This window comes from Sander lucioperca, chromosome 19 (genome assembly GCF_008315115.2).
Source record: "Sander lucioperca isolate FBNREF2018 chromosome 19, SLUC_FBN_1.2, whole genome shotgun sequence".
In the NCBI taxonomy this organism is placed as follows: domain Eukaryota; kingdom Metazoa; phylum Chordata; class Actinopteri; order Perciformes; family Percidae; genus Sander; species Sander lucioperca.
The window spans coordinates 16,425,171-16,437,670 of record NC_050191.1 but is presented as its reverse complement, the minus strand read 5'-3'; the positions used below and the strand labels follow the sequence as shown (position 1 = coordinate 16,437,670).

At 41.7% G+C, this 12,500-nt stretch overlaps 1 protein-coding gene across 8 annotated transcripts in view; it reads right to left on the bottom strand.

Annotated features, from left to right (window-relative positions):
- The window catches only part of wasf1 (WASP family member 1), a 58,931-nt gene that overhangs the window by 22,277 nt on the left and 24,154 nt on the right, over nt 1-12,500 (bottom strand). For 7 of the 8 annotated variants that reach the window (XM_031321992.2, XM_031321997.2, XM_031321995.2 and 4 more), the window contains 3 exons: nt 10,049-10,203; nt 9,355-9,489; nt 415-568 (listed from right to left, as the gene is read on the bottom strand). In XM_031321992.2, coding sequence (XP_031177852.1) covers nt 415-568; nt 9,355-9,489; nt 10,049-10,181 — 422 coding nt within the window. In that variant the 5' untranslated portion in view covers nt 10,182-10,203. Of the gene's footprint in view, nt 1-414; nt 569-9,354; nt 9,490-10,048; nt 10,204-11,259; nt 11,279-12,500 lie in introns of those variants that run through there. The other variant, XM_031321994.2, reaches the window with a different exon arrangement.

The following is a 12,500-nucleotide window of genomic DNA, read 5'->3' as shown; positions in this document are numbered from 1 at the left end:
AGATAGATTCGTTAGGCATTGAAGAAAGAGTAGGAGAGGAGGAGGACGGCATCCAACAGCGTGTCCTCCTCAGTTTTTGTTACTTGATTGTACCCCTCCGGTCTGGCACGGGGTAACCGACCGACAACCCCCCCGCCACAAATTGCTTTCTAATCTGTGGGAAACAATGTAATCACTCTTTCTTTATGCCTATCAATAAAATGCTAATTATTTTTTTTCAAATTTCCACACTGAGGAAAGTGGAAATGGTCAAATATATGAAAGGTTGATAAAGTTTATGCCATGCTGGGCCTCAGAAAAACAGCTGCAATTAAATCTTCCAGTTGTAGGTAACAACTTTTAGCATACAATTCACTTTTCTAAAAACCATAAATACCCAGAGAACAGAGTTAGGGAAACCGGCTAGATTCAGACCTGTAGGGCGTGAGGATGTTGAGGGGTGGTGGCTGCTCGCATGTCTGGAAGGTCTCCTGCAGTGGGACGGGCAGCGACGTGCGGTCAAACAGCTGCTGGTCCTGAATGGTGGAACTCCTGAAAGCCTTCCTCATGGTAATGTCCTGAAGAGACACTACGGAAGGGAAGGAAGGATGGAGAGTAAAAGAAAAGAGAAGAGACGGGGATTACGGTTATTAAATCAGGTTCTTTAAGAAATATGTGATACACGTTGTCTCCAACCAAGATACTCTCACATTTGGCTCCATCTTGTCATTATAATCATTATCAAAAAATGTATGTTGACAACATTACTCAAACAATTACAATCAACATTACGGAGCACTTAACCTTGGGCTAATGCTACATTGCTGTCCTAATTGGCTAATTTCAATTCCCCCCAAAGCAAACCCACACATGACGGCTAAACTAAGCTAGGCTAGGCTCGGGTCATCTGTCAGAGGCTGTGGGGATAATTCTTTCATTCAGGACAGCAGACATTTTCGGAGGTTGGAGAAATTTCTAAGGGGGAGAGAAAACACAACCACACTCATGCTAACCCTCAATCTGGTCGTGCCACGTAGAAAACAGCAAGTCTTGGAAAGAAATCCAGGGCATTGCAAGCAGATCTGAATTTTACATAAGGGAATGACAAATGGATACACTGTACTGCTGCCCAGAGGAAGACTGAAAAAGTCATGTGGCATATTGAAAAGGTAGTGTTACAGTCCTCTATTATTAGCCTTTCTACTGTACCACACACACACAATAAAATGAGAATCAAATGCTGAACTACAACAGTACAGTAAGTCGATCTCTTAAGCCAAACAAATAGAACAACTGAGTTAAAGGACGTAATTGAATGCTTGTCTTAATCAAATATGACAAATAAAACCATTTTACTTTACGAAGAACAACTACCCCAATCTGATCTTCTATATTGCAGCAGTACAGCTGGGTAATGACTCCCACAGACTCTCACTGTCATGAAGGACCAGCCCCCTGAGGCACTGAAGTATCATTATTAACAACAACTATCAGTAAACCAAGGTTTGGTAAGTAACACTATGGGAGAGAGAAAGGAAGCCAGAGAATGCAAGAAGGAGATAATAAAACTGCACGGACACAACAGAGGCAGGGTGATGGAAACAGGGGACAGACCGAGGCAGAGTGAAGAGGCACTAACAGTAAAACAAAGAGCAGGAGCTGACAGATAGGAAACATTCACAAGAAATACAGACGAGTAAAAGGCGAGAAAAAGAATGGAATTGAAGAGTGGATTAAACTAACATGGACACAGGCGAATAAAGATGGAGTGGGGTAAAAGAAAGCAAGGGAGACAGCAAAACACATTAAAACACAAATGACTTATGTGAGAAAAACAGAAAGGCATGATGTCCCATGAGAGAAGTTCAGTGACCTGAGAAGAGCCAGAGGGTGGATTAAGGTTCGGAGACCACGCAAGGGAGAAAATCTAACAGCCATTTCAACAGCAAACACACACAGACAAACACATACTATGTATAGTATATTGTTCTAAAGCCGCAATGATTAATCGATTAGTTGTCAACTATTAAATTAATCGCCAACTATTTTGATTATCCATTAATTGGTTAAAATAATCTTTTGCGGGAAAAATGATCTCATTCCAGCTTCTTAAATGTGAATATTTTCTAGTTTCTTCACTCCTCTATGACAGTAAACTGAATATCTTTGAGTCGTGGACAACATTAACACATTTGAGGATGTCATGTTGGGTTTTGGAAAACACTGATCAACATTTTTCACTTTTTTCTGAGATTTTTTAGATCAAACAACTATTCGATTAATCGAGAAAACAATCAACAGATTAATTAACAATCAAAATAATCAGTTAGTTACAGCCCTATATTGTTCTACATTGAACAGAAATAACCACAGGAGAAAAGTGAGAGTGGTCACGGTCTTCTTATGTCCTGCATCATAGAATAAGGAAAAATTGGTAATAACCTCCTATTTCACAGTTTCTATGGTAAGTATGGTAGGTCAAAGTCGAAACATGAAGTTACTCTGTAAACTCAGATGAATGTTTACAGCAGACAGTTTGGGTAATAATTTAACTGTTAACTTTTGTTTTCTTTTTCAAATAAGGTTGGTTAACCTGGAGGTTTGTTTGTGGCGATGCTGCAGCATTTCCAGATCTCAGCAATTAATTTAGTTAGTACAATCTTATTAGTGATTAGAGCCTAGATCAGCGACATAAGAAGTGACTAATGATAAGAACGGGGAAAAATCAAAGCCATAGCCAAGGTGGCATACACTGCCCACAGCGATCACAGAGGAGAAATGCCAGGGATAAATGGGAATTGATATCTAAGAATTTGAAGTAGATTTCTTTTTTCAAGAGCATGGTATCCTGCCGCCTCAATGCATTTAGGAAGAGCAGAGCGCTGTCAGATGGTGTGTACTGTATGTGCAAAAGCAACAAACAGGAGAGAGGCAGTGCAGAAGTGTGTGTCAGGATGAATCTGATGCAGAGTGAGATGGCTATAAACCTCTGCCAAGCAACACTGAGCACTGAGAGGCACACTGCACTAATCAATGTGGGCAGAAACACAGAAGGGATGGACACACACACACACACACACACACACACACACACCTTAGCATGATGATCTACAGCCTAATTACAAAATGTCACTTATTCAGCTGAAGTACCAATTACCCCCATTTAGTCAAGACATGTAGCTAATGAGAAAAATGTGAGTTTAAGTGTTTGTGAATGAATTACTCATTCAGTTTGTGTGTGTGTGTGTGTGTGTGTGTGTGTGTGTGTGTGTGTGTCAGTTTGTGCAGGTGCAGCAGCAGCCTCTGATCTCAGCCTGTGAAGCTCCTATCAGTAAACCAGTGATGGATAGTTTATCTCTCCCTCTCATATCTTTCTCTTAGACAGATAGCATCTAGCTGAAAACACCCACAACCAAAGAGAGGTGAGAAAGTTCTTCACACACACACACACACACACACACACACACACACACACACACACACAGACAGACTTTAGAAGGCTTTTATCACAGTGTTTTTACCACCTGCTTGCTGGTATTCACCAACTATGCTTCTGGATCAACTATAATACGTGTAAATTATACTTTCTGCATACTTGCTGGGGTCTGCATGACTTACATCTTGTCATATGCCAATTTCCCATCGGTCGCCAAATGGTGAGGGGGGCCTGAAAACCATATTATCAGAACCGACATGCTGTTTTTTGTCTAATCCAACCATTAAAAACACCTGACAAATCAGGGTACTTTAACATGTTGATACAAATAATTCATTCAAATCCAATATTGCCGTGAAATAGTCCTGCTTGTTGATTTGCAGCATTGCTTAAACACCCAGAGATATTGAAGAGATAACTTCTGCAATATAATTGGTTTTAGAAAATGTACTATACTGTGGATGTATGGTGACGTCGCAATATAAACATGACATATACCATGATATGTATACCCGGGATTTCCAAAAGAAGCAATGAGCTTGACTCCAATTAAAATCACATCTCCAGGTAAGTTTTACTATTAACTGAAGTGATGGTAATGGTACAAAACACACATTTAAAAGTGGATCAAAAAAACTATGTTGCTCTGTAGACATCTGTGCCTGTTCTTTCCTGACTAATAAAGTTGCCCTATTTATGCTACTACAGAAGCGTTACTTATAAATTAATGTGGGGTCCCGCCAATATATCTGTAATGACCAGTCATTGAATGCTTACACAAGCTAAAAGAAAACCAGTGTTCTCCCCTTGATAGCCCACAGACACAGTGGATGGTCTCTGAACTCATCCTGCTTCATGTTGGTTTACATGTAAACCAGCAACAGTAAACACAACATCTGTGTGCGTGACTCACGAGAGTGTGCCAACATTTTTGGCTGTTCTGTATCCTCTGCTCACCATGCACAGTTGATCACTCACAGGTCTACCTAGCCTCGACCCCCACCCCCACCCCCCCTTGAACGAGGCACATCCCTACATGTGTCACTGCATGTTTTATTCAATGCACTTTGCTCAACTAAATATTACTTGCACTTTACCATCTTTGTCTGTTTGTTTTTTATTGTAACTGTTCTTCTACAATTTATTTTCTCTTTTATTCAAAATCACCCATTCCTTCACCTAACCCTATGCATAAAGGGGGTTAAAGTATGTAACTACAGTATGTGAGAAACAGAAAGAAAATTAAAAAGTGAATCTCATCTGAACATACTTTTTTGCTAGGAGTCTCTGGGATGTGTGCACATCTGTAAGCCTGCTCATTTGAAATTCTAAATGCTTTTAAGCAAATGACTCATCTTCCCACTTCAGACTACAGTCTTTTCAGTCACATAGGAAAACAAAGATGGTACATAACAAATTGGAGTTTTAGAGAAAAGGTGAAACTTGGCCCTGGCTTTATAATATATCTATTATATACTGTATGCACAGGTTCTGCTTTGGTAAGCGATTTAACAGTCATGTCAGGAAAGCTTATTTTAATAGACCTTAAGGAGAGACAGGACAACAGAGAGTGATGAAGGGAAGATAACGAGAGGCATGTAACAAGTGCCAGAGAAAATAACATTCAAGGAGGGTAAACAAGCAGTAGAAAAGAAAAACCATAGTAAACAGAGAAATGTAGATAATGAAAGAACAGGATGTCATGTGAGAGACATAAAGAGAAGAAAAGGAAATTGGCAATAGAAGAAGAACCCTCTTATGGAATACAGAAACAGAGACACAGAAGGACTAATAGAAAGAGCAGAAGCAGAGAGAGACCATGGAGTACATAAAGAAACAGTTAGAGCCCAGAGGGACTCTGGGTGGCTTTGTGGCCCTCCATAATGGCCTGCAGCCAGTGCGGTGATATAACGGTGTCATTAAATAGGGGATACAGGCCATTAGTTTGGTTGGCTGGAGTGATAGGGGGAAGAGAGCCTGACAGCACACAAATAGCTTCCATGCAAGGTGGAGGGAGAGCAGAGATCAATCAGATAGAAGGGAGTGGGCCGGGGTGGACAACAAAGACAGAGAAGGTGTGGGGGGGATGTTAGCAGTCAGGAGAGGAGGGGAGGAAGAGGAGAAGGAGAGTGGAGGCCCAAAGGGCAACGTAAGGGACGATACCCTTTAAAGGCTTGAGGGGTGTGGGCAAGGTGCGTGTGTGTGTGTGTGTGTGTGTGTGTGTGTGTGTGTGTGTGTGTGTGCGTGCATGCGTGCGTGCGTTCGTGCGTGCATGCATGCGTGTATCAGTTTGAACATGCATAAATTCATGAGATGAAGCACTATTGACCTCAAGCACTGCACAACCAATGACACTACATACATCACTCCGGCCACGTCTCCATCGCACATCTCCCCGACCTTCAGCTAAACATCTTTCATGCTGTCCACACTGTGCCGTATGCTTTGGACTGATAAAACATCATTCACTTCAGTGTCTGCGCCATGTTTGAATCCTGTAAGTCCACTACTGTGTAGTCTCTTGTGTAGGCGGCCAAACACAGCTAAGCTGCACAGACTGATCTGTATTCCCAATACTGAGTCAAGTCACAATTCACCTTACAGTATGTCTTAACTGTGAAAGGAAGATTACATTTAGTTCTTGGGTGTAAAGACACCTGTGTGCCTGTCATAGTTAAGATTATTTCTATAGAATGGGATTTCTTCATATATTGACTGTAACCAAACCTTACTTATATAATACATGGTGTGTAAGCTTTTCAATACAGTAACCAAATACAGTATGTCTTGAATTTAATTATGTATAGTGTTGGAAATCTCCAGGATGTTTATGTGGTTTGTTTATTGACACCACTTTATATTATTCTGCGGTGTTGGCAAATTAATCACTAGCAGTTCAGGTGGCTTTTCTTTATGACCTCTATAAGGTGCCTTATGTTCAACTGAATGGCATGGAATTGTTAAACCCCCGTTAAAGTTGGCATATACTGCTATTGATATTCAGCATGACTAAATGTGCAGCTGAGTTTTTAGTCATAACTTAACAGTAATCCTTTCGTGAATTACTGGTGTCTCAGTTAAAAATCAAAAGGAAAAAAGTCTTAAAATATCCTGATGGACACAGTGAGCACTCACTAATAGTGCTTGAAAGATACTGAAATAGATGTTAAATCCTCATCATAGTGGTTAATACAGGGTAATTATATAATAAGGTGTCCCAATCTGTTGAGCTTTTATTTCTTTCCAAATCACTTCACTGATGCATTGTTATGTTGTGTAATAAAACCAAGTCATTACAGCTCTGGCTCTTCACTACTGCTTGCTTGCAGTGTTGGTGATTATTATACAGTTAAAAATGAAAGGGCTGGATGATCGTTCCAATATGACGATTTATTGGCCGTTCTGTAGTTCACATTTCTCATGCCAAAATTAAGTTACATTTTACTAAAACTCTTCACTTTGGTCATGTCCGAGATCAAAATCAGTTATGTCTAGAAAATTAAAACCTATGCTGTATTACATTACATTACATGTCATTTAGCTGACACTTTTATCCAAAGCGACTTACAATTGCTATATATGTCAGAGGCCACACACCTCTGGAGCAACTAGGGGTTAAATGTCTTGCTCAGGGACACATTGGTTGATGTATCGCAGTGGGAATCGAACCCAGATCTCCCACACCAAAGGCATGGGTCATATCCACTGCACCCCACCACCCCTGTATGATTTTATTTTTATTTATCATCCATCGCATGAAAAAGTTTATATAAAATAGAAACTTAGCTGTAAACAGAAACCATTTCCGAGTGTAATCAGTCAGTTGGCCACCAAAAATATTTTTTTGTCATTACATGGTTTAAAGAACTTCAAAGAGGCTTGCGAAAGGTTTTGTGAACAGTATCTGTAAAATACTTATTGTGTGCCCCATTCTCCTCCATCCTACCCGACCCCCCATCCTCCCTATATTTATCCCTCTACAATCCTGATTTATGGTCCCATCCCTGCCTGAACTCATTCCCCTCTCCTTCACTCCTTCTCATGCCGACCACAGATCCACACAGACAAATTACAAGGCAAGTCATATGCTTGTGCTAAAAGCATACACTGTCAACTGTGTACAGCAGTGTGTGTTTGATAGTGTGAGGGTAAAGACAGGGTGGGGGTAGGGATGAAGAGTGGCATTAACGGGAAACACACCCCTCCAACAACTGTCCATCTTTCTTTTACATTTCTCACACACTTCTCTCCTCAAAGTCACCACACTACTTCGCTACCTTGCTATTATAGTGATTCGATTTTACATTTCTTTAATGAATAATGGTTGAGAAAGGAGAGTGTGGGTTTTTCCATTTAAAAGACAACTTCATTTGGTTATGAGTGCTTGTGGAGGAGTTGAACTGTGTGGGAAATCTCTGCAACCTGCAGAGGAGGCCATTTTAACCTGGCCCAGAAAATTCTGCGGTACAATCCTTTTACACTCCACTGCTTTTGCTGCAGTGCCCTGTATTATGCGCCCTCCCTCTATCCTTCCATCTTTCTAACTCTCCGACTCCCCTCCGACTCCAACCCCACCACACACTTAAACTGCAACTGAGCTGATCCTTATCCACCGTCTCTCAAGCCAGTACTTCAGGCTAAAGGGGGAAAGTCTGGCTTATTTATGAAGGGAGATAAAGCCAAGGACCACATGCACGGATGCATCAGACACACGCACAAGTGTACACACACAATCACTCATAATCTGTGTCCAAACGTGGAAACTTCACATGAATATGAACAAGGAGCCTTATGCCAAAATGACACAAAGAGCGGCTCTGTTGTTACTTGGGTATTCCCCCTAGTAAATATGTAGATGTGTATCTAATAAGATAAATGTTAATCTCTTAACCGCTGCAGAATAAGATAGTGTGCCTAGTGTGCATGAGAGGAAGGGTGCGTCAGTGTGTCTTTGCCCTTTAACCTCTGAAGGATAATGGACTCCGTTACCAGCTGAGACACCCTGGCTTCCACAATTAGGTCATAAACAATTATTCAATAAGGACGGCTACAGTGTGTGGACAGTGTGAGGAGAAAGGGTGGTGAGGGGAGAGGCAGAAAAAGAAGCTAGAAATGGTAAGAGTAGGGCAGGTGGAGGAAGAGGGGAGGTAATGTGAAAAAGGGTGCAAAGCAATCCAAAGGAGGGAAGCCTCTAAATGGGGAAGAGGGGAAACATTCAGGATGGAACAAAAAGTAAGATTAGGTTTAACAATCTGTGAGTAATCTGGATATGCATGAGTCTATTCCTCAACTGTGTTTAAAACACAAACCCATGCTTCTTCAAAAACTAGGAAACAAATCATTGGCTTGTAAAAAGGTATCAACGCCTGTGCTTGCATTCACAGAAAAGATATAAGCAGCGAGTACAGCCCAGTGAGCATTTTAATGTCTCTGTGTAAGAGACAAGGAAGCAGTTAGAGTAGCATTGTGTAAAGCCGTAAACATACTGCTGGCCCATGGGAAATCGATACGGTGCCTTAGAGCATAGTATTATACCGCTGTGATTCTCCCTTTTTACTTTGCACCCACTGCACTCTCCTCTAGCTACACTATCCTGTCATCCTGCCCCCCTCTCTCAGGATAACCTGGCTTACCTGACAGTCTCGCCAATTGTCACATTCCTTTTTATTATTGCTCACCACAGATACAGCCTGACCACCAGATCCAATTTCTCCTCACAAAGAGAAGGCCTTTAGTGGGTAAACGAGCATCCAGCCAAAGTGAAACTCAGAATGTTTCCAATAGAGGCAGCGGTTTGTAGGATTGGGGGTGAAAAATTACACCTTCTCGTAGCTGCCTGCTCCTCTAATAACAGCTATTAACACTGGAGGGGGGGGAGACAGGCGAGTAGTGTGTGTGTGTGTGTGTGTGTGTGTGTGTGTGTGTCTTATATTACTCACATTCCTCTTCTTTGGGGTCCAGCTGTGTGACACTGATGGAGAGGCGGTCCACACGCTCTTGCAGGGAGTTGACCCGGAAAGAGAAGGTGTGGGCCTCATTAAACAGCTCTCCAAACAGGTCTTCTGCATATTTACCTGCACGCACACACACGCACGCGCACACACACAACAAAATGTGTTTTTACACTTGTGAAGTACACACCAAAGTGTTAAAATAGGAAGTGTGGAATGGTTAAATTTAACTTTTTAACACTCCGTGGTGCGCTAGAATTTTAAAACTGAACTATGACAAGGACTCACACTTTTACTTTCTCTGACTGTGTGAAATTCTGATTCTCTTCTACTCTGAGTCGACTCAGACAAAATCTTGATTTGAGGGCAGCCCTACACGGTTTCCTCACAAACCTACCCTCAAAAACTCTGTCAAAATATGCAATTGTGAAAACTGATCATGGATGTTAAGGATTATCAAATTGTCAGGTAGTTTTCTAAATATCCTAATGTTTTGCTGCCTGTAATGTACTTTCATGGAAATGAAAACTGACAAGTAGGCAACAGCTGACTCAGTACCTAATATTCAAATGGTCCGCTAATCGACTTACAGGGAGCTGAGGTGCGTGTGTAGTGTACAGTGTGTGTGTGTGTGTGTGTGTGTGTGTGTGTGTATGTGTGTGTGTGTCCCTGTCCTACTGACTGAGGCTGCTGAGCTGGCGTATGACGTTGGCCAAGGAGATGTTAGTCACACACTCCAGCTCATTCTTGATGTTTCTTGGCAGCACCGTGTGGCACAGGTGCCTGGGCTCGATGGTGCGCTTCACCAGCGGCATCGTTCTGCTGTGACGCCACTACCTACAGGAGTCAGGGGCAGGGGGACAGGACAGAAAGAAGAAATAGAAGACAAAACTTTGTTAGTGCGGCAATTCTTGTTACATACCTTGAGATTTTGCTGTTTACAACAATAGAAGAGACCGATAGAAAGGGGAAAAAAAGTGTTTCACTGGTTGCTTTACTCAGACAACACCAGAATTATCACAACAGAGCAATGGAGAGAAAAACAGCATAGGAGAAAGAGAGATGACAACTTGACGCGAGTTCAAGGGTAAAATGGGCATGTGGAGAGGGAATACAGTGTGACAAGTGTAGTTTAGCAGGATGCTGGAGGAATAGAAAATGCTACAGAATAGCAGGGAAGTCATGTTTCGACATTGCTCACAGCCATGTTGCATCATCTGTTTCACCAACTTAGCACTGTCTTGTCCTTTTGATCATGCATAGCCAGGCTAACAAACCTCAGCACTTTGTCTGCCCACTCAGCCATGCTAATGGCATTAAGGATGCAGTGCTGGGCTGCTTACTGTAGGTCCAAGTCCCCTCCATTCACACTAACACCATAAACAAGGATGACTCCCCAAAACCACAGAAGATGCCAAGGCTGCAATGATCCAGAACCAAAATATGTTTACAGAACTTGATACACCTTTCTACCTCAAATAGCCACAATAAACTGTAAACAGACAAAGAGCCTACAACTACGCTAGCAGCTCTGTGTGGCTGTACACATCAGCAGGCTAACATGCGCACAACAACAAAGCTAACATGCTAGATATATGACAGATACGGCCACGTTAGTTTATAACGTGAAAAGGATCTCGTAAAAATGAGAAAGGCCTCTCGTTATGACGACAAACTGAACAAACAAAAATGTGTGCCAATCCATCAAATAGCTGTTGGGAAAATGTCCAATATAATTGCAAGTAATAGCTTAAACAATATGAAAGTAAAGACGAAAGAACAAAAAGCATGACAGTAACGTTATGTTACACAGCACAACATGGACGTAATGAAAAGAAAGGTGAGAAATGAGAGCAAAGAAATCAGGTGGGCAGTGGGCAAAACACCATCTACCGGCACAACTCCCTTTGTGACAACACCAGTTAATCATGCTAACAACACCTCGTCTCTCTGCTCTAATGCTACAATTAGAGCAAGTGTGAGCAATCAGAGACCAGGTGCTTGCATGGACTGACTTATTGAGATTGACAGTGATGAGGCCTTGTTAAAGCACTGATTAAACTTGAATTGACGTCTGGTATTTTTAATATTCTGCTGTATTCTTAGCGGTGTTACCGACACTAAAGAATAAACATGATTATTGACCGTATCCCTAAAAATGTAGGTCAAGGAAGGCTATTCTAGGCCCAGCTATGGATGGTTAGAGGGGAGGGAGAGGGAGCCCAGTAAAAGGCTTTGTTGAGGTGATTCATCTTGGACGTGTCTTGAATGGGGGCAAAAATGCCTATAAAAGGAAAGGATGAGAACCCGTACCTCTCTAAGCTGTTGTTTAAGTGGTTTGAATAAGATGTGCGGGCGATGTTACTGCCAAAACAAACCCAAACACAGCGTCAAATCCCTGCCCACTTCTAAAATAAAAAGATGTCCTCTGTACTCTTTAGGGATTTTTTTCATTTCCTAACCGTCCCTCCCTCCCTCCCTCCATCACACACACACACACACACACACACCTGATTGGGTGCACCTCTTGTCCCAGTGTGCGCTGACATTTTCCACAGACATGAACCCGACAAAACCCGAGCAACCACTCGCCAAGGTAAAGGTGTAAACTAAGTTGTTACAGCGTTGACCTTTAACATACAGGCCCAACACTACTTATAATGTAACATCTACTGTATGTTTAGAAGGCTCATCTTAAAAACCCACAAAAGCAAGAAAATGGATATCAAACCACAGTCTAAAATTCAAAATGGCTGGCACTAAAGGAAGCTTTTTTGTTCAGAGTTACATGATTGATATCACTCTCATGTCTGTGCGCCAGTTACTTGTTAAGAGTTTCGCTGGTTGCTGGGCAACTGGCCCTGACCAAGAAATAATTCAACACATAGCCTCACGTAAAAAAGCGCTTTGCTGTTTTTACACTTCAGTTTTGTACAGAATAAACAAACAAGATATAAAATGTTTATCTGTGAGCTTTAAAAAGGTAGCTGAAGTTGTTACCTTTGGACAGAGCCAGGCTAGCTGTTTCCCCATTTCCAGTCTTTGTGCTAAGCTAAGTTAGCTGGCTACTGGCGGCATTAATCTTCTTATCTAACTCCCGTAAGAAACCGAATAATTATATTTCCCAATAACTT